This window comes from Cannabis sativa, chromosome 2, assembly GCF_029168945.1.
Source record: "Cannabis sativa cultivar Pink pepper isolate KNU-18-1 chromosome 2, ASM2916894v1, whole genome shotgun sequence".
NCBI lineage: Eukaryota > Viridiplantae > Streptophyta > Magnoliopsida > Rosales > Cannabaceae > Cannabis > Cannabis sativa.
In genome coordinates this window covers 63,558,469-63,584,147 of record NC_083602.1, presented here as the reverse complement: position 1 = coordinate 63,584,147, position 25,679 = coordinate 63,558,469, and the positions used below count along the sequence as shown (strand labels likewise).

General features: G+C 32.1%; 3 protein-coding genes across 9 annotated transcripts; 2 read left to right on the top strand and 1 right to left on the bottom strand.

Annotated features, from left to right (window-relative positions):
- Positions 1–9,188: 9,188 nt before the first annotated feature.
- On the top strand, positions 9,189–12,584 carry LOC115720576 (pentatricopeptide repeat-containing protein At1g07590, mitochondrial). Of its 7 annotated transcripts, XM_061110746.1 has the most exons (4): positions 9,236–9,363; positions 9,475–9,890; positions 10,040–10,773; positions 11,181–12,584. In XM_061110746.1, exons 3-4 carry the CDS (start codon positions 10,441–10,443, stop codon positions 12,429–12,431), a joined length of 1,584 nt encoding a protein of 527 aa, XP_060966729.1. In that variant the 5' UTR covers positions 9,236–9,363; positions 9,475–9,890; positions 10,040–10,440; the 3' UTR covers positions 12,432–12,584. The 7 variants fall into 7 exon arrangements, with proteins under 7 accessions (XP_030505576.2, XP_060966729.1, XP_060966728.1 ...); XM_061110745.1 differs by having other exon boundaries at positions 9,475–10,773; XM_061110748.1 differs by lacking the exon at positions 9,475–9,890 and having other exon boundaries at positions 9,262–9,474; positions 10,603–10,773.
- A 3,780-nt stretch (positions 12,585–16,364) lies between these two features.
- Positions 16,365–18,259, bottom strand: LOC115719014 (outer envelope pore protein 16, chloroplastic). The gene is made up of 6 exons (XM_030647872.2): positions 17,994–18,259; positions 17,838–17,889; positions 17,589–17,620; positions 17,144–17,177; positions 16,974–17,041; positions 16,365–16,682 (listed from the first exon to the last, which is right to left on the bottom strand). The coding sequence occupies exons 1-6, from the start codon at positions 18,105–18,107 to the stop codon at positions 16,542–16,544; spliced, it is 441 nt and encodes a 146-aa protein (XP_030503732.1). The 5' UTR covers positions 18,108–18,259; the 3' UTR covers positions 16,365–16,541.
- A 188-nt stretch (positions 18,260–18,447) lies between these two features.
- LOC115720383 (TATA box-binding protein-associated factor RNA polymerase I subunit B-like) lies at positions 18,448–24,092 on the top strand. The gene is made up of 6 exons (XM_061110752.1): positions 18,448–18,623; positions 19,330–19,419; positions 21,202–21,887; positions 22,236–23,063; positions 23,143–23,276; positions 23,349–24,092. Exons 3-6 carry the CDS (start codon positions 21,239–21,241, stop codon positions 23,961–23,963), a joined length of 2,226 nt encoding a protein of 741 aa, XP_060966735.1. The 5' UTR covers positions 18,448–18,623; positions 19,330–19,419; positions 21,202–21,238; the 3' UTR covers positions 23,964–24,092.
- The last annotated feature ends 1,587 nt before the right edge of the window (positions 24,093–25,679 follow it).

Here is a 25,679-nt window from a genome sequence, read left to right as displayed (position 1 = left end):
CTCCAAGTGTAAGTATACTTCATCGCTGATTATCACATCAGTGTAAATCCAAAACACTGATGAACAGGGACCAAATCTTTTGAATCATATAATCACAATCACATTCCACTGTATTGACGATACTGTAATTGTGAATAACTATATGTTCTGGATTTAACTGATTTTGTGCACATATCAAGTATATGTATTAAACCATAAACATGTAACATACATGTAAACATACTTCACTTCTAAATTGATAACTAATCAGATTGTAACGAGTTTTATTTAGGGCATAAAACCCAACAAACTCCCACTTGCACTAACATAAAACAAGTTGTGCATTACAATCAATCTTTTGTCTTGATCCTCTGATCAAGTGTAGTATCTTTGAATCCACCCATATATCTGGAATCAGGTTCATGAGACACATGAAACCTTCCCTAACTTATGCTTTACTCGTCAAGGGATACTGAAATCCTTACTGCCCATTAAGTACATCTGAACAACCAGAAGACATATCTCTCAAATTTTAAAATTTGGAATTGAGATAAAGCAGTGTAGAATTTTCTTCAGTAAAATAACTTTCTGGTAATTTTGAATTTACAAAGTTATATCTTCTCTGATGAAGCTTGAATAATTATAGATGGGTTTTAACACTCTTCTATAATGATTCCTCCACCCCCAGAGTAACCACCATCTCACAATGAGTCGGTGTGCATATCAGGATCACTAATGCATAGTTCCTTAATAACATATACGTCACTTTTGTAAATCTTTCTTGATTGTCCCCTAATGTTCCCCATTTGATTACATCTCAGATGGCTCCCACTCAATAGCAGATGTCTGGTTAGAAACTTTTAACCTTTTACTATCGTTTCTGGGAACATCTCGTTGTGACTTATTATCTTAAGACGAAACTGTAAGTTTCTTTAAGATTAGTTCAACAACATAGCAGTCTAGTATTTGAAGTGAAAAATACTTGCTAGAGATTTAAGCAATCAAATTAAGATACCACAAAATGTTATGAGAAATAGACATCTTGAATCAGTCTTTCGAATAGACTATGCAAGAATTCTTCTATCTTACTCTCATAATTCTGATAAGTTATTTCTATCCATGTGAATGGTTAGACTTGTTTTTATCAGAGGTGTTCTTAAGTTCCTATCACAATTATCAACCAAACGAAGATGGGTAAAGAATTTTAATATTCTCCCACTCAACCAAGGTAATGTGAAACATTATCAAAGAACTTTAATGGTATCAATAACTATTACAACAGTAAATCTAAACTGGAACATATAATCAAGATCAAGGATTTATTCTGATAATAGCTAATTTATTATATTATTTCCATGTTTAAAATTATGTGTCACAAAGGGTACTGTAGAATAAAGTCCACCCCTAAGTTTATAGAGATTATAGTCCACCCCTAAAGGTTGTAAATCTCTAAGTGTGATAGAGAGTCTGTGGAGTTGAATATAATCCAGAGTTCATTAGATATAAAAAATCATTTGAACTGCATATTATTCTTAACTTTTCTCCACCCCTATCAGATCAAAAGATCTTTTTATTAAACAAATTCTCAAATAGTTGTTTTTGAAACCAACAATTATTCATAAACATAGAAATAACTTCAAGTGTTTATGTAGTAATAACTCTGTAAAGAGTTTAAATACTTTTTGAATTTGCATTAATAATAAAAACACATACACATTCAAACATAATAAATATAATAATCGGTAATAGATAAAGAACTGAAGCTCAACTCATAAATTGCAATATAATTGAAAAAGATATTTTATTATAAACCCAAAAATTGTTTGCAATATTTATGAGAACCAAACAGGGAATTAAGATCCCAAACTTGAAATCCAAATTGTTTAAAAAACTAAACAATTAATTCAAATGAAAGAGCTTCTTCTTTATTGTAGACAATCTCCATCCACCATCCAGCTTTCTAATCCAACTCGTTAAGACAGCACCCGAGTTTAAGAAGCTTTAGCTATAAGAAGAATAATAAACAAGGTTAGTAGTCCAGAATTATTAATCCAAAAGGATAATAATTCACTAAAAACACATCAGTTTATAAAGAAAATACCTTGTTTCTTTGCGAGATACTTAGGACATTGGGATTTCCAATGGCCTTTCTCATTGCAGTAGAAACATTTTCCTTTTTGTGTATTGCCAGAAGCTCCAGCATTTTTGTTCCTAGCTGCATTCGCAGCTTGAGCTCGCTTCTTGGCATTTTTCCACTTCTTCTTATGATGGGATTTGGAAGTAGAAGCAGCAAGTGCCTCAGGATTACTTGTCTTATTACCATTTCCAGAATTCTGAGGTTTATTCCCTCTTTTCTTGGGACCTCACCTCCAATCAAATTTTCATATGTCTGAAGGTCATTGACTAAAGTATGAAAGTCTTGTTCCTTCTTATTCGTGACATAATTTGATGTGTAGGGCAGAAAATCTGGAGTCAGGCTATTCAAGATGAGACTCACTTGAGTAGTCTGATCCATTTCAGCACCATGATTCTGGGCTTCCTGGAAATAACTAGCCATCTGGAGAAGGTGATCACGCACATTCTGATGGGGTTCCATCCGTGCGTTGATGAATTTCTTAGTCGCGTCGAAACGAGACTGAATAGATGCCATACCGAATAGCTCAGTTAACTGGGTCATGATTTCTGCAGCCGTGACAGTGTTTGCAAACCTTGTTTTCAAGGTGTCAACCATGCTGGAAAGAATGAAGTAACGAGCTTTATTGTTAGCATTATGCCAACGCTCGAACTTCTCTTTTACAGCTTTGGTTGCATTGTCACTTGGCTGCTCAGGGGACGGCTCAGTCAACACAAACGAGGCACTTTCACCTATGAGAGCAATATGAATGTTCTCTCTCCACTTTGGGAAGTTAGACCCATTTAGCTTATTTTCAGTTAAGAGTGACAACATGGGATTTGACATTTCAATTCAGGATACTACAAGATAATACATAGATATCAGTTATGGTTTATCACAAAATCTCATTTAGAAATTATCAGCATACAGCAATTAGGAATGACTAGAGAAAATACAAAAAAAAAATCCAAACCTAAATAATTTCCAAGGTTTTCAACAAACTGATATCAGTGTCCCGTTTAGGCGAGAGTCAAAGCTATCATTCATTGAATAGAGTTGTCAGATCATCTAGAATAGCAAACCTTCTAGCAACCTTTTATTCGATCGAAAGGAGAATCCGACGTTGTCCCGTTTAGGCGAGAGTCAAAGTCATTCTTATTTCATGAGCTTCTACCATTGTTTCATATGTTTGTAAGTCTTATACAGTACCCACCATTAGGGTGGTTAATACTAATATAAAACACTTACAAACATACTTATCTTTCGAGATTAAACGGCGCTAACTTGCTAATGAACGTTCCTCCATTAGGGAGGATTACTCACTAAAACAATAGCTATGTAAAACCAACAATGGAGATCGAATATCTCAAAATAATAAAGCTCATTGTTTAAATTGTATTTTCTTCTATTATTTATTTATTTTAAATCTATATATATATTTATTAAATTTTAAATTTAGAATAGAATCTAAATAAAATTTAATTTAATATTTGTAAAATTAAACTTAGATGGTTAAGAAAATAAAATGAATTATTTCCATCTTAGTGTTAATTTTCCAACAAATATTAAGAAAATTACTTAATTTAAGTTGTATTAATTTAAATTAATTTGCAACTCAAATTAAAATTTTCTACAAATATATATATTGTATTTCCAAAAATACACAATTTTTGAAATACATTTAAAATAAATCAAACTTTACTTAGAAAAAATACCTCAAGCAAAATATTATCTATCTAGATTTTCTTGACTAATTAATCCAATTTCTAATAATATATTTCAGTTCCTTTATTTTAAATTAATCATTAAATGAAAAAACCATTGATTTAAGTTGATTCAAAATTAATTAAAAATAATTAATTTACAACTTCAATCTATCTTTCAAGATAAATTCAAAATCATCTTGCATAATTAAATGCTATTTTGAAAAATGATTAATAAAATAAATAAAATATATTATGAAAATTATTCAAATTTAAGTTGTTATGGAAATACTCAACTTAAAATAATTTTCTTATTTAATTAAATATCATGAAAATATCAATATCCAAGTGTCATTATGAAAATCAGCTTAGACATTTAATTTTCAATTTAATTAAATGTATTAAATTCAGGAAACAAATAATTAAGTATAGAGAAGGCTTAATCATTAATTTCCAATTTAATACGAGGAAAAATATCCTTAATTGAATTGCACCAAAATTAATTATTAACCAATTAATTTCACAATCAATGATATTTTCTTAGATTAGAAATAATAATTAGTATGGAAATAACTATCTAGAAAATATCTCAATTCCACTAAGTATCTTTTCAAGATTTGGAAAATATCTGATTTAAGTTATTATAGAAAGAATCTATAAATTACAAACTTAAAATTTTCCAAACATCATTTAATTAAATATCAAAATTAGGTGGTGACTACCTAATTTAAAGATATTCCCTTTTTAAGTTTAAAACCAACTTAAAATAATATCTTCTAAGAATCTTCAATAACTAATTCCTAGAATTCCTCAGCTTAATATTATTATCAAAATATATTCAAATTTAAGTTATTATGAAAAATTAGTAATTACTAATTCATAACTTAAATAAGAATATTTAATGAAATAATAAAAATAAGTTTCAGAAAGAATCTAGTTAGTTAAAATTCTTTATTTAATTAAATACAAGAAAAATACAAATAGTTTATCCAGAAATGAAATTCATTAAACTATGTTTTTCTTAAATTAATTTCGAAGAAATTAATTATGTTGCTATTCAATTTTATTAGGTCAAACTAATATAATTAACCTAGCACAGTTATCCAAATCAGGCAAATGGGCCTTCACAATTGGGGTTGTTCATGTGAGGGGGGGCTGGGTCCAGTATGTCGCACCCACTTCTAAGGCTCCCAACTCTCACACAAGGCCCAAAAGAGAGGAATTTAACCTTAAAATGAACAACTGTTATTAATTGAATAGGCCCATTAACTAAATGAGCCTAAATAAAATCTATCAGGTTATGACATTTTATTTAGCAACCACAACCTATATGTATCTATAATAGAAATTAAACATATAGGCTCACACAGGCACACAGATTTGGATGGATCCTATCATGTTACTAGGTCATACACAGATGAAAGAAGTTTGTAAAATTTACCTGTTACAAATTATCTACTTGATCTATCATCAATTGAACCATGGGTTAAAATCAGATCATTTGATCTGTCAACAAGTTAACCCTGGCAATTTAGATCAAGTAATAATAGGTTTTAGAAAAACTTACAAACAATCTAAAACACATACTCCTGCAACAAGGTTAGATCTGGATAGTTGGATGTAGGATTTATTTAATTTTAAATCTATATTTCGAAAAATAATATTAAAATTAAACCTACCATTTTGAAAAATTAGGTTTTGGGTAACCTAAATGTCATTTCAAAATTAATTGCTAACTTTCCTTTTAAATTTCATGTTATTTAATAAATTAAATAATAAAATAGAAAATGGTAAATACATACCCTTTTCTTATTTTACAATTTAAATTAATTGAAAAATAACAAAATTTAAAAGTTAACAAAAATACCTTATTTCCTCTTTTAAAATTATCATGATTATTATGATCTTATTTTAATTAAGGTCAAGTTACCAAAAAAAATAATATCTGACCTTAAAAAAAATAAAATAATCAAATTTTAAAAAGAAATAAGAAAACAGGTAAGCAAAACTTGATTTTTCCCATTTTCAAAATCAAATTTCACTAATATCTAAAATTAATTTTAAAAATTAAAATTAATTTATTTTTGATAATTAGATTTGAAATTTGAAAAACAAAAATCAACATACAAAACTACACAAAAAATCGGAATTTAATTCCATGAAATAGCATGAAAAAACGAAGAAAACGAAGAAAATAGCAGGTGGTACGGACAGCATGCAAAAGCATGCTGTCCGCGCGCGTGGGAGAGGAGCCACAGCCCAGAAATCTGGGCGCAAGCACCCCTGCGCATGATTTCCGCGCGCGTAGGGGAAGTGCTCACCACCTAGGTTTTTCCCGATTTTCAAAAATTCATAACTAATTCAAATTAAATCGAAATCGAGTTCTGTAAAAAAGTAAATTGCTTAGAATTTTCCAAACTATCCAATAAAAATAATTCCAGATACAGACAATCAATTATTTTTTCCAGAATTCACAAACATCAATCAAACATCAATATGACACAACATGAAACCATCCAAATCACAAGCAAATCGTTTTAAGTCCAAATTTCTTGCAAGCAAATCAATTACCATGGCTCTGGTGCCAGTTGTTGGAATTATATTTATCCAGGATCTTAGATCTATTTGCAAGTATGTTGATTTAACAACCTAATATTGAACTTCTAAAACGATGAACTAAACACATAAAAGTTAAGAATAACTTACAGTGATTGCAGCGGAATTTATGTCTCCTTCCACTCAGATCTCTAACCCTTGATTCCTGTCTGTAGCAGAGTATAATCAAGATCTGAGCCCGAAAGTTCTTCAGTTGGATGTGATCCTTCACAGTCTTCCAAACTATGATGAGATACTGAATGATGTGAGTGGGCACTTCTCTCTCACTAGGGAATTTCGAAATCTCTCTTTGTTTTTCTCTCTAAATTTTGTGTGACACACTTTGCAGAGCAAAGTTTCTCAAGCAAAAACATACATACAAAGAGAAGAGAGGGGCTGCTATAAATAGGAAAAGGGAAGATCACAACTTTCCAAATAAACAGTTTCCTCTTTTACTGTGTAATTGAATAACTGCCTTATTTAGTGTGATTCACCACTTTCTTATTTAGGTTAGGCTTTGATTAGCAATTAAATGACAAATTAAATTGAAAAATAATAATTGGGAAAAAGCAATGATGTGGCCGGCCATGGTGTGAATGGGCCTCACATTGATTTCGCAGTTTCCTCAATTTTATTTCTATTTCTCCAAAAATGCTATTTTTCCAATTCTAATCATTTAAATGCCAAAACCAATTATTTAATAACTAAAACAGATTATTAAATAATATTGCCATTTAAAATTAATTATTAATTTAGACATGCAAAGTCTCATAATTAATAATTGAACCTAGAAATCCTCTTATTTACAATTTCATCCCTAAACTATGAGAATTCACAAATTAGACATAGTCTAACTTTTAGAATTATAATTGATTAATCATAAATCAATTATAGAGTCCTACAAACAGTATAATCTCAACTAGAATGGGGACCATGGATCTATATTCTGAGCTTCCAATAAGTTGAACCGATTTACCAAGTAAATCCCTAACTTATTAATTCCTCGTTGAATCCACTCTTGGAACTTGGAATTGCACTCTCAGACTTATATAGAGCATATCATATGTTTCACGATATCAATATGCTATCTCATTTAACCATTGTTATAATCTTAATGTGATTTAGAGATCCTCTATATAGATGATTTACATCGAGACGGGACTAATTTACCGTTTACATCCCTCAATGTATTTTGCCCATTTGAACACTTAGTTACCTGTAAATGATGTTTTAGTGATCTAATATATAGTCACTGAAACAAGAGCTCATCCATTTACTTCTATTTAACTAAGCTCAAAAGGAATCATCACTTTACTTCTATACACCAGTAGAAGCTATAGATTTCCATATTTATGTTTAGCACTCCCTATTCAGTTATGCTATCATGTTCCCAAAATATATGTATTATCCTGACTCAAAACAGGCTTTAACTAATAAATCAAAGAGCAAGAATAGCACTCCTGAGTTTGAGCCTAAGCATATCAGGATTTAGATTCTCTTAATCTAAGATCAACTTCTGACATTGACTTGGAAAGATACAACGGTAAGTTTACAATATCTTTAACCAAGTTCAATATCGGTCCAGTCCAATGCATACTCCATGCATTCGAAACCAGTATACTTTACCAATGTTCTGGAAAGAACATAACACTTACTCCAAGTGTAAGTATACTTCATCGCTGATTATCACATCAGTGTAAATCCAAAACACTGATGAACAGGGACCAAATCTTTTGAATCATATAATCACAATCACATTCCACTGTATTGACGATACTATAATTGTGAATAACTATATGTTCTGGATTTAACTGATTTTGTGCACATATCAAGTATATGTATTAAACCATAAACATGTAACATACATGTAAACATACTTCACTTCTAAATTGATAACTAATCAGATTGTAACGAGTTTTATTTAGGGCATAAAACCCAACAATCTCTTCGATTTGCAGGAATTTTCACATTAGGATCCGTGAGCATCAGATTAGTTGTCTCGTTGAATTACCCCTCCGTGTTTATACATCCATCTTTGTGTGTCCTGAAAGGATTCAAAACAACAATTGTGTTCTTTTGCTCTCAACGAGACCACTAAAATATTGACCTCACTTTTAGCAAATGACCGTGAGTCAATTAAAGCGATTATAAATAATTAATAATAACAATTAAGCAATAAAAATACGAATTTGTTATAGAGGTTCGACCCGTGATAGTGGTAATAGCCTACTCCCCCTTTTCTTGTATTAACTTGTGAGGAAAGAAGCAAGAAGTTCTTGATCTCTCTCGAAAGCTTTTATAGGGAATTTAGCAGCTTGGGTGCTCTATTGAATGAATAATTTCGAATCCTTGAATAGTAAAATGGCTCTACTATTTATAAGGAATAATTATATCGATTTGGTTTCCCAAACAAATAAGAAATAAATAAGGAAGTTCGATTACTTTCCTAAATTGAGAGAAATAAAAGATGAAACTAAGGGATTTTCTCTTTTCCTTGTCGATGCGAATCCATCCCAAAAAATCAAGAATGCGATTGCTTGAACATTTAGGTGAAATATCTCTAAAGATATTCTAGCCACATTTATTCCGGTTGGTGCAAGTGAGCTAACTACGAGGTGGATGCTGGTCGGACGATATAACATACCTTGTTCGGATATTCCAAATTTTTCTTCAAATCAATTATTTACAAGTGACATATTACTTTGGACGGTACGTTATGGAGCGTACAGCGCGTCCAGGTCATGAAATGTTCTCCACGTGTCACTCATATGGATGCCACATCACATTTTACGGAAATCGGTTTAACAAAAACTATTGCAAATATCTACTCAGATTATAGGGACACAAACAAAGTTTATGACATGAAATAATGGCAAATACAACAAAGATGACCAAGATTCCACACAAAATATTGCTACTGTTAATTTTTGGATCTTCAACACTAATGCTGCTACTCCCATTAAAACTCTCCATGTAAGCAATTTTTTCCATATTGTTAAGTAAAGATTGCTCATCAATTTGAACCCCCTTATTCAAGACCTTGGGTATAAAAGACTCCTCATCAAGAATTTTCACATTGTTCAGGTAATAATGCTCATCAATATTTGATGTTAAAATGTCTAAAATCTCTACTTCAAGCCTTCAAATTGTTCGAAGGAGCCCGCGAACCACCACTTAAGGCCTTACACACATAGGTGGGTCGATCCACTTTCATAAATAACATCCTTCAACCAACTGCGAAAAAAATTTCATTGGAGACGAAGAGAGGAGGAGACGAACATAGGAGAAAGGAAAAAACTGGAGAAGAAAAAAAATTAACCAATTGTCTTCTTGGGATCGAATATGTCCACGATGTTTTGATCACAGCATGGTATTGACAAGAGCGATTAGGATTTGAAACCCTTCTCATTTCTTCTTCTCGTCGGTAACAATGGCAGATGGAGTCGAATGGGGGCTACTCGAAGGGCTTCATCTAGTTAGAGAGGGTTTTTACTTTTGGGGTATTGATTTTCTTTTGATTTTACTTTTTAAGTTTTCTTTAATAAAATTGTAGGTTTAATTTATGTTTAGTTTGGTTTTAATTGTGTATTTGGGTGTTTTTAGTTTTTACTTGAATATGAAATGGATTCTCACTGGGATTGCCACATAGGACGGTTGGGCACTTACCAAATAGTGGAGAGCAAAACAAAGGTTAGTTTAGCCGATGATCAGCGCAGCCACCAGCCGCCACCGCTTTTCTCGTTTCCATTTACCTTCCATGGCTAGCTAGCTGCACCCTGCAACCTCCGTCTCCATCTCCATGGTAGTGACCTTCAATCATACCATTATTGTCTCACTTTCTTTTTGTACCTTCACTCATGGCCGACCAAATGGCTACAACCTTCCACTCCCTCTTCTTCTTTTCCTGCTTATTTTGGCCACTGCTGTTGTGTGACTCTATATCCAATTTTAGAACAATCTATAATTTGAATGGAAATCTTTTCAACTTTGAAAGTCTAAAGCCAACGTTTTGAGTTGTTTTGACGACCCATTTCCACAATTTTAATAAGCATGCAAACAATATCACTTATGTTACAGCACAGACTCACTCAGTCAATACGTCGAACAGTTTTCGTGCCATATTCACCTGCCTGCAAACTCCCTTGCATTTTTGCTTTTCTCTGCAGCCAAGCGCCTGTTAACATCCCAGATGAAACTTTTGATTTGAAACAGGAAGAAACCAGACCCTGCTTATCTTATAGAATTGAGAAACTGCCTGGAGGCGAAGGCGTTTTGTCTGCTTTTCAGAGCTGGATGAGAGATGGAAATCCTGTTCACAGGGGTGACGTTTTTCACACCATTAATCGCCTCAGAAAGCTCAAAATGAACAAACGCGCTCTCGAGGTAAGATTCTCAATTTTCTGTTTTTCCCAAATAGTGTAAATATCTCATCTTGTAAAGATAATCACTCTTGCTTAATAATTCTGTCAATATGCATTGCACAACTTTGATTGTTACATTATCAAATGCCGGAATCAATATTTTCGATTCAATTTCTTAAATTGTTGGAACTATTTTGTACTTCTCTTACCGGATTATCATTCTTTTCAAGTTAGTGAAATCCTGAAGTGTGTTAAATTATTGAAAGGGCGAAGTAGCAATTTCTTCTTTTTTTTTTCGTTAATTCATTTGTTTCTTTTTGAAATTGTGAACATCCTTTGTGCATTGTGTGTATGCATATTCATCAGATGGGCTAGCTTGCATTCATGCCACTCTTATGTATATAAAGGCAAACATATGTCTTTTGACAGGTAATGGAATGGGTGATCAGGGAAAGGCCCTACAGGCTAAAGGAATTGGACTATTCTTTTCTGTTGGAATTCACAATTAAGATTCATGGGATTTCACAAGGTGAAAAGCTCTTTTCTTGCCTTCCAGCAGAGTTTCAAAATGAGCTCCTTTATACCAATTTAGTAATCGCATGCTTGGACAAAGGTGCAATAATACTTTCACTAGCTTACATGAAGAAAATGAGGGAATTGAATCATCCCATGTCACACTTGGTTTTCAACCGCCTCATAATTCTCCATTCATCTCCCAGGCGTAGAAAGTTCATCCCGAAAATTCTCTCTCAAATGAGAGCTGATAAAGTGCCCCAACATGTCTCCACATTTAACATTCTTATGAAAATAGAGGCCAATGAGCACAATATTGAAGGGCTCATGAAAGTTTTTAGTGACATGAAGCGAGCAAATGTTGAACCAAATGAAATATCTTACTGCATTGTCGCCACTGCACATGCTGTTGCAAGGCTGTATACTGTTGCGGAAGTCTATGTTGAAGCTATAGAGAAGTCAATGACAGGTAATAATTGGTCAACGTTGGACGTTCTTATAATGTTGTATAGCTTTCTGGGGAAGGAAAAGGAACTAGAGAGAACTTGGCAAGCTGTGCAAGATTTACCTTATGTTCGGTCCAAAAGTTATGTGCTGGCAATTGAAGCTTTCGGTAGAATGGGCAAGCTTGACCAAGCTGAGGAACTTTGGCTCGAGATGAAATCAAGAAAAGGGTTGAATACTACTGAGCAGTTCAATTCTATATTGTCTGTGTATTGCAGGCATGGGCTTATTAAAAAAGCATCAGAAATTTACAGGGAAATCGGAAAACATGACTGTAAACCAAATGCAATAACTTATAGGCACCTTGCTTTGGGTTGCTTGAAAGCAAACTTGGTGGAGGAAGCCGTGAAAACTCTCGAGATGGGGATGGATTTGACGACAAGCAACGTGGTCAGGAATTCAAGCCCATGGTTGGAAACAACTCTACTAATAGTTGAGAGTTTTGCAGACAAGGGTGATGTTGGGAGTGCTGAGAAGTTATTTGAAGAGTTGATAAGAGCAAAGTATAGCAGGCATACTTTTGCTTACAACACTCTAATTAAGGCTTATGTGAAGGCTAAAATTTATAGTCCAAATTTCTTGAAACGAATGATTTTGGGAGGATCTAGGCCAGATGCTGAGACATATAGCCTGGTGAAACTTGCTGAGCAGTATAGAAACTGAGTTTAGTTTTTTGAAATGATCATAAGGAGGTTCATTTTTATTCTTCTTTTATGTACAAAATTCCGTGTTGTTACAAATAGAAGACATGATTGAATAAGCTTAAAAGGGATAAAACAATGGGGAATTTACACAATATTATTTTTTTTAGGTAAATTGCGACAAAACTCTCAAAAATTTTATTTTGCTTTCACTTAACCCCAAAACCCAAATTTGTGCGGGATAGCTACCAAAACCACAATACTGTTAGCAATAACACACCTCTGTCCCCATGATTGTTGAATTTTGTGCCCTAAATAAAATTTATTTCAATATAATCAGATTTACTAATTAATAAAAGATCAGAAATTGTTTTATGGTCCATGGTTCACATGATTTATTTTATGATTATGTTTAATGTATAACTTTTATGAAGTCCTGAACATATACACATATATATATATATTTGTTCATGATTATAGTGTTGTCAGCACAGTGAAATATAATCATAATTATATTTTCAAAAGTTTAATTCTCATGATTTGTCAGTTCACTAGATTTAGACTGACATGATAATCGGTGATAAGGTATACTTACACATTGGATAAGTGTTATGTCCTTTCTAGGGAATTGACAAAGTTTACTAGTATCGGATGTATGAAGTATACATTGGAAGGGACTGATATTGATTTTGGATAAGATATCATTATATCTTTCTAAGTCAATATCAATGGTTGATCTTAGGTCTAGGGATCTTAATCCTGATATGGTTAGGTTCAGCTTAGTTGTATTATTTATGTTCTTCAAGTTGTTCGTGGAAGCTAACGAATAGTTCTGGCGGATATTTATATCTTGGGAACATGGCAGTTTGAGTGGAAGCGCTGATCATAGATATAGAATCTATAGCTTCTATAAGTATTTAGAAGTGAAACGATGATTTTCTTTGAGCTTAATTTGAATAGAAATAAATGATTGAGGCCTCATTTCAGTAATTATATTAGTTTACTGAAGTATCATTTATAGGTAGCTAAGTGTTTTAAGGATAAAATACATTAAAGGGTAGAACGTTAAATTTGTCCCTATTCAGTGTAGATTATATATAAAGGATCTTTGACTATTAGGATTGTAACAATGGATAATCATAACGTATCTATATCGTGGTATATATAGAGCGTTCTATATAATTGAGAGTGTTATTCAATTCTAAATCTATAGTGGCTCAAGGCGAAATTAATAAGTTAGATAATTTATCTACTTATTGAAAGCTCGGCTATATAGGCCCATGGTCCCCTCACTAGTTGAGATAATACTGCTTGCAGACTCAGTTAATTGATTTTAATTAATCAATTATAATTCTAAAATTAAACTATGTCTTATTTATGAATTTTCACTAAGCAAGGGCTTAATTGTGAAGAAAAGAGGTTTTGGAGTCAATTTATTAATTAAGAGACTTTGTATGATTTAATTAATAAATAATATAAATGACAATTTTATTTGATAATTAATTATAATTATTAAATAAATAGTTTTGGCATTTATTGGATTGAATTAAAAAATATAGTATTATTGAAAGAAGAATAAGTGGTTGAAATAAAGTGGCAAAATTGTAACTAGAAAGTGGTCCCTTTAAGTGTACGACCATTAAGTATTTTTTGCCTAATATTTTATTATTTTTTAATCCATATAATTCAGCCCTAAACCCTAGTTGAAACGAACATGATGCTCTCACTCATCCACTTAATGCCTTCAACCAAATCAAACCTAGTTTTCTATGTTAGACAACTAGTAGTGAGAGAGTTCCTTCTATAGTGATTTTACCTCCTTCATTGTTCTTCACAATTCGAAACCTTGAGTGATAAAGTGTCATGCCCACACATAGCAAGTCAAGTACTCAATCATAGTGAGTAAGACGGTGGTAACCATACCCAAAGGAGAGAAAGAGATCCAAGTTCAGATCTTGATAATGCTCTGCTACAGAAAGGAATCAAGGGCTAGAGATCTTGAACGGAAGGAGTCATTATATTCCGCTGCAACCAATGTAAGGTTTTCTAAACTCTTATGTGTTTAATTTCATTGGTTTAGAGATATTCATATTTAAGATGTTAATCAACATACTTGTTAGTAAATCTAGATCTTAGTAAAATATTTCAAACAGCTAGCCTCAGAGCCATGCTAATGATTTACTTTTATGTAATATAGATTTAAAATGATGAATTATGTTTATTGTATTGATTTGGATGTGTTCATATTAATTTATGTGTTATTTGATGATTGTATGTGATTTACGAAATTTTTCCATGAAAATAATTTATTTTTTCGTTCTGAAAATATTTTATTTGGATTCCTTGTGAAAAATTAAGCAATTTTATTTTTTATGGAACTCAATTCCGATGAAAAACGAAGAAGTTATGGTGTTTGGAAAATTCGGGATGCACATGCTCAATCGCACGCACGAGAGCACTCAAACAAGGTGCTCGTGCGCGCGCGAACATGGAGACAAACCCTGTCTGAAGCCGTGTCTCGCCTGGGATTTAGCAATATTTTCAATTTATTCCAGATATTTTTTTTTGTTGTATATATGTGCATTTGTTTTGTTATTTTTTAGTTGTTTTTAAGTAGTTTTCAGAATTTTTTTGGGGAATTATCCCATATACTATTTTTTTAAATTTACGGTTTCGGATTCTAAAGTGGTTGCAGCGCTAGTTGCAATAGGGGTTTCTATACGATTTTTTGTTGCAATTTAAGTTGCAGCGCTAGTTGCAATAAGGGTTTTCATGTAGAATTACGTAAAAATACAAAAAAAACTGTTTTGAAATGTAAAAATGAAAAAGCCCCTATTAATTATATATTAGTCATTATATTATATATCTATTTTGAAATTATAAAATTTTATTATTTCTATTATTAATGTAACTATTTATTTAACTTTACAAAATAAATTATCATTTTAACTGTGACTAGTTCAAAATTAAACAAAAAAACATATTGAAAGTATGAATTTGTAAAAACAAATTTCATGAAAAAAAAATAATATAATAATACAAAAAGATAAATCAAGTTATTAAAATTAAGTAAAAAAATCGTAATACAAAAAAAATTGATATTGTTTTGCATATTGCAATTAGATCAATGTTTTGTTATTTTTCTATTGCTTTTTTGTTATTTTATAGTAATTTTCATGTTTTTGTTAAGTTGTTTTAGAATAATTTGTCTACTTATTTTAAAGATGTGAAAACATGACTATTTATGTAAGATCCCTACAACAATTTCATCAACTTAATAATCGTATGCGAGCATTAAAATATTGTTACTTTCGATCAAATTTTCTCTAAAATACCATGAGAAAGAAAAAAAAAATCCTTTCAAATTCAACCAAATATCAAATTGATTGTCAAGAAAAATCTCGAATATGGATAATGTTATCGATGCATCTACTATATCGGTTGGATTGATAGTGATACAAACAGCAATGAAAAAAAACAAATAAACAGCTATATAAAAAGAAATCTCAGAAATAATAGATGAATATCTTCTTTTAAAAATATTTTTATCATTTATACATATTTTACATATACTGTATTTTACTATTACTACAAAGTTTGGGAAGTAATTTATCATATCTATATCGATAAATACCTAAAAGAACGTAATGAATGCTTTTGTATTTTTTCAGATTTTTTTGTATTTTGGCAAATGTCTGTAGTATAGAAGGATTTTCTAGAAATTTCAGTCGATACAGAATAATAGAAAATTTCTTCAATATATATATAATATCGGAGTACAGATATTTCTTCTTGCATATGATATTTTTTTCTTCTTCTTCTTCTTCTTCTTCTCTGTTCTGTGACTTGAGTTTAATTTCTCTGGTTTGAGTTTTAAATGTTTACCTTGGTGGATAAAATCCTCATTTTATGATCATATATATAACTAGAGATTTTCATACCATAAAAATAGCTGTTTTGCAGGGAAGAATATCTAGATATCAAATTGGGTCAGATACGACAATGTTTACATTCAACATCCAGAATTCAACACACTACTTATTTTTGTTGAACCTGAAAAATTAAACAAAATAACAACATTGTTCTTCAGAATCATAACATAAAGACCGGATAGCGTATGGCTTCCAATATTTCAGGTGAGGTAGTTGATAAATTCTGAAGCAGTTGCTATAGCACCTCCTGTTATGGCATTAATAACAATTTTGTCCTTGTCTTGACTGGTGGCTATGGATACTAAAGCTCCTGTTAGTGCCCCTCCAATCATGGCATTCTTCTGCAATATTCAAAGGAGAAAAAAAAGGGACTGATGAGGACAAAAGTTCATACCCGAAAATTGAAATGACATAATCTGAATGTTGAAGCTCTTATCATTAGCAAAGATTCATATATAAGTAGAATTATGAACTGAAGAGTTTGCAGCCAAGGGCAAAGACTAATGAAATGGAATGGAAATTCCAATAAAATGGCCATTCTACCATTTCAGTGGAATGACTATTCTATTTTAAAATAGAAGAAAAGACTATTCCAAAAATGATAAGAAATAGCTATCCATGAAGATAAGTACCCAGTCTCTAGTGCCACGGACTCTCTCTATACCATAATCCATTCCCACATAAACTCCAGCTACAGTTCCTGTGAGTGGGGTAAAAGAATTTGTCAACTTCTTTAATAGTAGTCGAAAATATTATTTTCTAATGCAAACTATAATTATGTAATTAAACACTTTTGACTTACCCCAGTATGCTCCTTCTTTACACATTTTCTTCAACTGCAACCAAAGTATTAGTAGTATTATTAATTGAAGGAGAGAATATTGTACAAGTATGACTTTGTGTTTTTGACTATTTGACCAATAAAACTACTAGTTTACTAACATGCAAATCGAAATTAATAATCAACATATTAGGAATAATTATTCTTTCTTTAAGTGAAAATTATTTTGGCATTATTGAAAGTGCTCAGTCGAATCTAGACAAGCCGTTATAGGTTTGGATTTTGAAAGAAAAGGATAGAAAGACACCAAACTTGAATGGCTGAAAACAAGTTAAAAAGCTTTATTTGGCAACTAAATTTTAAAAAATAAATGAGAATCCTCGGAAAACCTAGATTTAGAAAGTTACAATTTTTTGACAAAATATATATAATACATGATATGAATTACGGGATAAAAAGTACTTACAGTGTGCTCAACATTTCCCTTGGAAATACTCCCTGCACAAAAAAGCTCGAACTTTTATCATTCATCCCAAAATCAATCAGTACACTAAGCCACTAGTGATGTGAATTTCGAACCCAAAAACACCAGTTCGTTTTCATAATTACTTTTCCAAAGATGTAATTTTGCTCACATTTTATCATGGAAAAACATAAAAAAGAAAAAATGTAAGACAATAAAAATTGAAAAAGATAGCAATAGATAGGGATATACCTTTCTTGACGACATGGAAAACATCCTCAGCTACAGCTCTGGTAGCTGCAATCTAACACACAAAACAAAAAAAAAACACCAATCAAACCCAAACATCAAATAATCCAAAAACATTATTCTCAAAAATTAAAATCAAAATGACATGTATGTGCATACGGCTCCGATCTTCAAAAATCCATCAACGGTGTGATTGAGAAAAGGGTGCCCCATATCGATGGTAACAGACACATCGGGGCTCGAAACAGAACCGGAGAACCTGGTGTTTGGCATCTTCTTAAGCTCTGATAACAATGGCTTAGCTGACACTGTTTTTTTTTCAATTGTGTATGGCTGAGCTTTTACTTCAGTTCTATTCCTTTTTTTCACTAATCTAAAAGCTCTCTTAAATAAAAAAAATAAGTGGGACTCAACTGTACTTTGGCTACTCACTGATATGATGCCGACGGAAACGCCAAAATCTTGAATGTGACTCAACATGGGCCCACCGCTATCGTTTCGTATTGGGCCTAATGGGCTGGGCTGGACTGAACTTAATTGGGCTGACACTCTTGGATCCGGTCCAGCCTCTCTAGGGTTTTAAATTTTTAGCCCTTGCTATATAAACTTGAAGCTTTCGGGTTTTGGAGTTGAATACCTCAATCGGTGATAGTGAGATTGTGAGAAGGTGAGAAAGAAAGTATTATCGATCATGGACAAGAGTATGCTTGGAGGGGATATGCCTCAGCTTTCTGAGGAAGATAATGTCAGGATGTCCACCATGATTGACCAGCTCCAAATCCGTGACAGGTTAGATTTTGATGAATTTTATTGATTTTATTTTACAATTTTCCGTTTGTTCTGTGGGTTTGAAATTGTATATGTTGAATTCGTTTGCCATGGTCAAAACTGTTTACTTATGATGCTTTTATTTTCTAGAATGATTGGTTTTTCCCGTTTAATTTATTGGGAAACAAAGGTACATCCTTTATTTGATTGTTGAAAAATTGAGTTAGGAATTTTTGTCGATTGAACCTTTGATGTTTGATGTAATGCCGCAATGAGTTGAACACATAACTCAGTCTTCAGTTAATGTATAGATACTATCAAGATATATATCGTAGGAATTGCAATTGTGAAGACTTTATATTTTTAGCTCTTTAATGTTCATCCAATTGACTTGAATGTATGGCTTTACTTAATTCTATTAAGCGTCTTAAAATTTTTCTGGGATGAATATATATGTGAATTTGTGAAACCATAGCACTGTTCATTTAAAAACCATACTAACATCTATATGATACGGCTGTTAGTTCATAGTAATTGGTTAGTTATATGTGGGGTTTAGATTAATATTGAAGACTGCTTCCTCTTTACAAATTTTCAAATCGTGCCTTGAAATTTATACATTTATCTCCAAAAACACAATATGAAATTGTGTCTTAATTATATGAGAAGCCCAGCCTGTGTCTACGTTAATCACTTTCTCTCCTCTGTCTCTTTTTTTGATCATCAGCGTTATCAGAAGCCTTAAACCTCGTTCATCGGAGAGGAGGAATTCATAGGCTGTTGGCTTCATTACCACCTGCCAAAGCTTCACTCAAAGGTACGCTCTTTCATCTATTTTTACAGTTGTTTTTTTTTTTGATTTCTCTCTGCATTTGTGTGATCAATGTTAAAGTAATTGAATCAACCTGTGTTTTGTTCTGAAAAATTGCTTAGAAGAAGAGGATAATTAGTTAATGGTTTTGAAATATGATAATCCAAATTGAGTTCTAAATGTAGAGAAATGATTGAAACTTTATCTGTTTTTTGATATTAGGATCATTTTCAATTAAAGAAAATAAAAGAAGTGATATTAGTAATGAATGAATGAATGAATGAATGATTTTTTTGATTACTTAATAGCGATTTTAAATATATTTGTTGAATTTTAGTATAGTGGCCACCAGATGTTTGTAATAATGTTCAAACGAAAACATAATGATGTATTGGCTTCACAAACCAATACATTCATATATCCATACCACATCTTACACACAAGCTCACATAATGACTATTTGAGAAAAATGATGAATTTAGGAAGCTAGCTAAGTAAGCCTTGCTTCTATATTGTAGTGTGTATTATGAATTCTTTTATGAAAAGATTTCGATGGTTATCCAAAAGATATGCTATATATTAGCAAAATGTTGCTGTTGTGGAATTATACATTATGCATATCTGCTATTGCTAAAGATATTACACTTGAAAAATGCATATAATGTTGAAATATTTGATCTTCGTGTACTCAGTAGTAATATTTTATGGTCTATGATAGAAGGCACATGGAGAAGGGTGAAAGAAGAAAATAACAGAAGAATGCGAACATTCTATAATGTAAAATTTGTCAAATCAGTACTTGTCTATGCTTATGGACATAGGGCTTCATTATTTAGTCCCAACATAGTAAAACTACTACTTTTCTGATTTTACTTTGCTAGTTGATCCTATGTACTTATTTAGCTATGATTTATAGAGGAGACATGCAAAGATATATTACCACTGTAATTTTCTCTGTATTTTTACTTAGTGTGACTGTGCATTGAAGCAAAATCAATGCTGATTAATCTTTTACTATGATGATTGATCTTTAAGATTGTTTCTGCTATTACCCGTTGCTTTGCTCTCTTTTATTTTTCTTCTAAGTTGTGTATCGATGTCTGCAGTGTTGTTCCTCTCTCCTCTCACTGTCATACTATGTTCTTCTCTTTTCTTCTTACTATAACCTTGTTTGGTATTGCATGAAATAAACATTCTGTTGTCCCAGAATTCTTACTTGAAATCTCTTTTTATATGTAGTTAGTGTCTACATTTTAAATCATATTTATGTGAGATTTGTTAGTTTTATGTAAATTCAGGTACTTGAAATCTCTTTTTATATGTAATTAGTGTTTATATTTTAGATCATATTAATGTGCGATTTTTGAGATTGGTAGGTTTTATGTAAATTTGGGGCATAAAATTGTGTACTCTTGATTAATTTAGGTTGGTTTGTTAGGGTTGAAATACATTTGTATCTTTGTTTACATGCAACATGATTGTGAGTGGAATATATGTATTTCTTTTAAAAAAAATTACTGTTTTCTGAGATCAGTTTTTATCATCCAAACATGTTTTTTGTTCTCATTGTTGAGAACACATTTTTTTAAAAAAAAAGGAAAAAAAGAAAACAATGCCAAACAGTACACCACCCAAGTGTTCAACTTTTTTTTCTTTATATGAATTAATAATTTAGTTATTATTCTTTCTTAGAACATAAATATATTTGTATAAAATCTGCAATTTACTTGGATTCTGGCTCAATATATGATAATATCTTAATGAAGGTTTGGTGCATTTTCTTTTCAGATAAGGACGAGTCATCTGAATTCGAAACCCCTAAAAAATGGCAGACCCCATGGCCTTGACATGTCAAACTTGCGGCAATGTTGGGATGGCTGATGATGCAGATGGCTTCTTCTACTGTCTTCGGTGTGGTTCTCAGGCAGAGGACATCATTGACACCGGTGTTGGTGATGAGGACTATGTCGATAAGGGCCCTGGTGGTGGTGGTGGTGGTGGTGCTGTCTATGTTGCTAGTCACCGCCGCCAACGCCAACACGTCTCCACTATATCTCAATCACAGTCCCAATTCAACGCCTCAATGCACTCTCAATTTTGGACTTCCCTAACTTTAGAAGACAAAGAAGAGACTCCCATTCAAGTCAAGATCAATAGTCAGGAAGTGGATCACAATTATAGTTGGGATCTTTTTAGTGACAACATTGGACCCACTGGCCCAGAGGATTTTGGGTCTGTCGGGGAGCTCATTCCGAGCTTCGAGGACTACTATAATGAGATAAGGATTCGATACATTATGGGTTTGCAGTTGATGATTGAGTTTCAGTGTGAGGCTTTGGTTAGGGAGTTTAAAGTGAGCCCTTTGATTTGTGGGTTGGCTGGGACCATTTGGTTGCGGTTCGTGGCTGCCACTCGAGTGTTTGATGATGGTTGGGTTGATGAAGCCATTAACGAGTCTGAGAATCAGAATCAAGGTTTGCTCAAACTAAACTCAAACCTTAATGTATCATTTTATTTTTAACTGTCTTAAATTTACGATTCATGTGACAGTATTGATACTTCAGAAAGTTGTTCTATTTGCTCGTAGCTCGCATTTGATACAGATAACGCAAGTCTTGGTTGGAATCATTAAGGCTATTAAGCATATTTTAGCATAAAAGTTGAATTAGATTAGAGTATATATATACATATAAACATATATATACATATTAACTTTTAGCTTATTTTGCCTCTTAGATGCCTTGCCTTACAAGTTACAACAACTAAGCATATTTTAGTTGTCTTAATGAATATTTTAGCATTTGAATGAGTGTTTCTTTCAGGAGAGCTGCCTAATGATGAGCCGCGGTCTAAATATAATTCAGAACCCCAAAATATGTATGGTCAGCGTGCTGTAACGATATGGATCAGATCATTGAAAAGGAAGATACCGTTGTCTTGTACTTTAGCCATTTCTTTTCTAGTTTGTCATCTCGCCAGGGAAGCAGTCTTGACAACCGATATAGTAAAGTGGTCATTAGAAGGGAAACTTCCCTACTTTGCCGCTTTTGTTGAAATCGAAAAACTCATTGGACCACCAACAAAAGCTTGCCCAATAAGTTCAAGTTCCATGTTCAGGCCTCTTGAATCTGTAACAGCACAGAAGATGGAACCACTTTCAGCTTCCATTGCTAAATCCATAGGCTTATGTTTACCTCCTGTGAATTTCTACGCCATCGCTTCACGCTATCTTCAAAAGCTATCACTTCCTTCGGATAAGATTCTTCCTCACGCTTGTCGTATATACGAGTGGTCAATGCCTCCAAATTTATGGTTATCAGCTAGTGAACTAAGGCTTCCTACTCGTGTTTGTGTGATGTCGATACTGATTGTTGCAATAAGAATTCTTTATAATATTAACGGCTTCGGAATATGGGAGAGAAGTTTGTCTAAACACAATGTTTCTTCCACATCTAATGGGGTAGAAGAAGATTCTGATTCTCCTAGTTTGAAAGATTTCAAAGACAAGGATTCTGGTTTTCCTCGTTTCGTTGATGATCCTTATAAGATCCCTGTTATAAACACATTACATCTTCAGGAATCTGAGATGGATGCTGCCGAGCTTCTGAGCAATCTTGAAGCATTGTATCATGGAATACATGAAAACTATGGTAAAAGTTATTTCTTGAGATCTTTCTTTTTTTTCCTCGAAAAGGATAATGATAGTAATGATTTAACTTACATTGACAGAGTATTCTAAAGACTTGCCAACATATCTCCAGCACTGTAAAGATGTAGTTTTTGCGGGGTTAGAACCGTCATTTGAGAATCACGAGGAGCAAAAACTGATAGAAGAGTTATGGGGTTTTTATCAGAACAAAACGGTAAGATTTCGAGTCTTTTGGTGTTTTTTCTCTTAACTTCTGGAACTTATTTATTTTTGTCTTGCAATCTAGGATTCGAAAACAACTGAAGTAGACTGTGATAATTATAGTAGAGCCGATAAGCAAAAAAGATTACGAAAAGATGAAGAGCGTAGTAGAACATTCCCACATAGAGAGAAGAAGTTCAAGGAAAACGAGGGTGTTAGTAATTCATCCGACAGTGAAACTCGAAGTGAAAACCATGACCGGTCCAAGAGTACAACACAAAATGACCAAAACCCGAAAGATGAAACAACTTCAACTACTTCTACTCTTAAAGAAGAATCCATTAAAGAAATGAAACAGAACATGGAGGAAAACAGGTTCTATTACATGCCGCCGAGGAAACAATTGAAAAAATTTGGGTATCTACATTACGCGAGAAAGAGGGACGAAGGCTCGTTGACTTATTCTGTTCATGCAGATTACTACATCTTGCTTCGTGCTTGTGCTAAAGTTGTCCAAATTGAAACTCGGTATATGCATTTCGGGGTGTTGAGTTTCGAGAAACGACTGGTTTGGACTGAGCACAAAATCAACCACTGTTTGCATATGACTCCTCCAAATCTCTCTTGTGAATTTTGTACTAATTCCATAAGTGGAGATGGCTTAGAAGAGTCTCTTGGACTTTCAAATTTGAATATTTAGTTTATTTGTTCATTTTAGGGTGTTTTGTAAATATAATGTTGGACCAAAAGTTACGTTTTAAGTATTATACTTCCAAGTGTAGGAGTGATACTTTTGAAAATACAATGTTCATCTAAGTATGAGGTCAAACCCGAAAGAGAGCTTAGTAACATAAAAAAGAAACTATTTTAATAAACCAAAGTATTAAAATTTTAACCTAACTCCAAGGATTTGATGATATTTGTTTTTAGAAATATAAAAGAAAACACATTAAAGATATTTGCTTCAAAAAGTGGGTAAACTAAAAATAATTTGCTTAAAAAATGTGTAAGGAAAGATTATTAGAATATTATAATCAATAAAATGTAAGTTCAATAATATTTATGAGTATAGTTATTGATGAGTGCACATTTGATACCATTATTATCGTACACCAGAGTTGGAGAAGATAGTAGTAATTTGACACTTTGGGATTTTTTGGGTTGTTTTGGATTGTGTTGAGGTACTGGACACCGCGGAGAGCTTTCCCAATCTAAAAGATGCACTGAAAGCAATCGAAAAAGAGTTTTTTATTTTGTCGGTGTAATGTGTCAAAACTCTAACGAGGCACCACCATTTGGTTTCTATTTTCTTTGCGTGTTTGATCTATTTTAGATGTCATTAGGCCTGTGATGAAGTTTGCGATTTTTCTAGCAATTATTTAAATTATCTGTATTATTTTTTAAATTAATTATAAAAGATACTTAGGTTGGTCAGAAAATTTGAAACTAATTTTATGTGGCTTATAATAGATTCTAAACTGTTCTAATAAACTGATGATTTTATTTTTGATTGTTTTTGTATTTTTCATGAGTTAATGTTTAAATTAATTATATATGAAATACTTATATGATGTTAATACGTAGCTTAATAATATACTATGAGAGAGTTTTCAATGGATGAATTGGATAATTGAGTTTATATAGAGAATGAATTATTATGTAGGTCCATTGAAAATTAATTAAAATGAATAAATATTTAATAATTAATACTAGTTTACGTTATTTAGTCTTTGGTAAAACAAATATTTCCTTTTTTTTCAGTTTAATATATAATGTAGATAACTACAAATTTATTTACATTAATAATGGAGAAATCAAAAAGGTAAAACTATACTTAAAATGGTATGATTGTGATTTTGATATTTACAATCAACAATAAATTATTACAAAAAAAAAATAATATTAATAGTATTTTTTTTTATGTAAGTTCAATTAAGTTAGGCAATTAATTTATTTTAAGCTGTTTATTATATTGTATGTCTTTTACTACATTCTGCCAGTGATAATTTGTCGTTTTAAAGTATATAATATAATGATCATGCTAGAAATATCATTTACAAAGGAGTAGACCTAAAAACGATATCATGTGAATGAAAAAAAAGGTATGTGAAAAAGAATTTGAAGAAAGTAGACAAGGTAAAATAACATTTTGTTGTTATTGTCAATTAATTTATGAAAGACGTGCAACATTATTGGGCCTGAACGTGCAAAAGGACAGCTGAGAACGAGAGAGAAAGGAAAAGAACGTGATATATAGCTAGTAGATTGGATAAATGTGTTTGTGGCAAAGACGTAAGAGATTGTATCAAAGTGGAAAATTCACTTGATGTTAGGTTGGAACAGATTAAAATCCTAATTTTAAAAAACGGGAAATTTTTTTTTTAATAATGAAGGAAGGTAGATCAAGCGGTTCTGC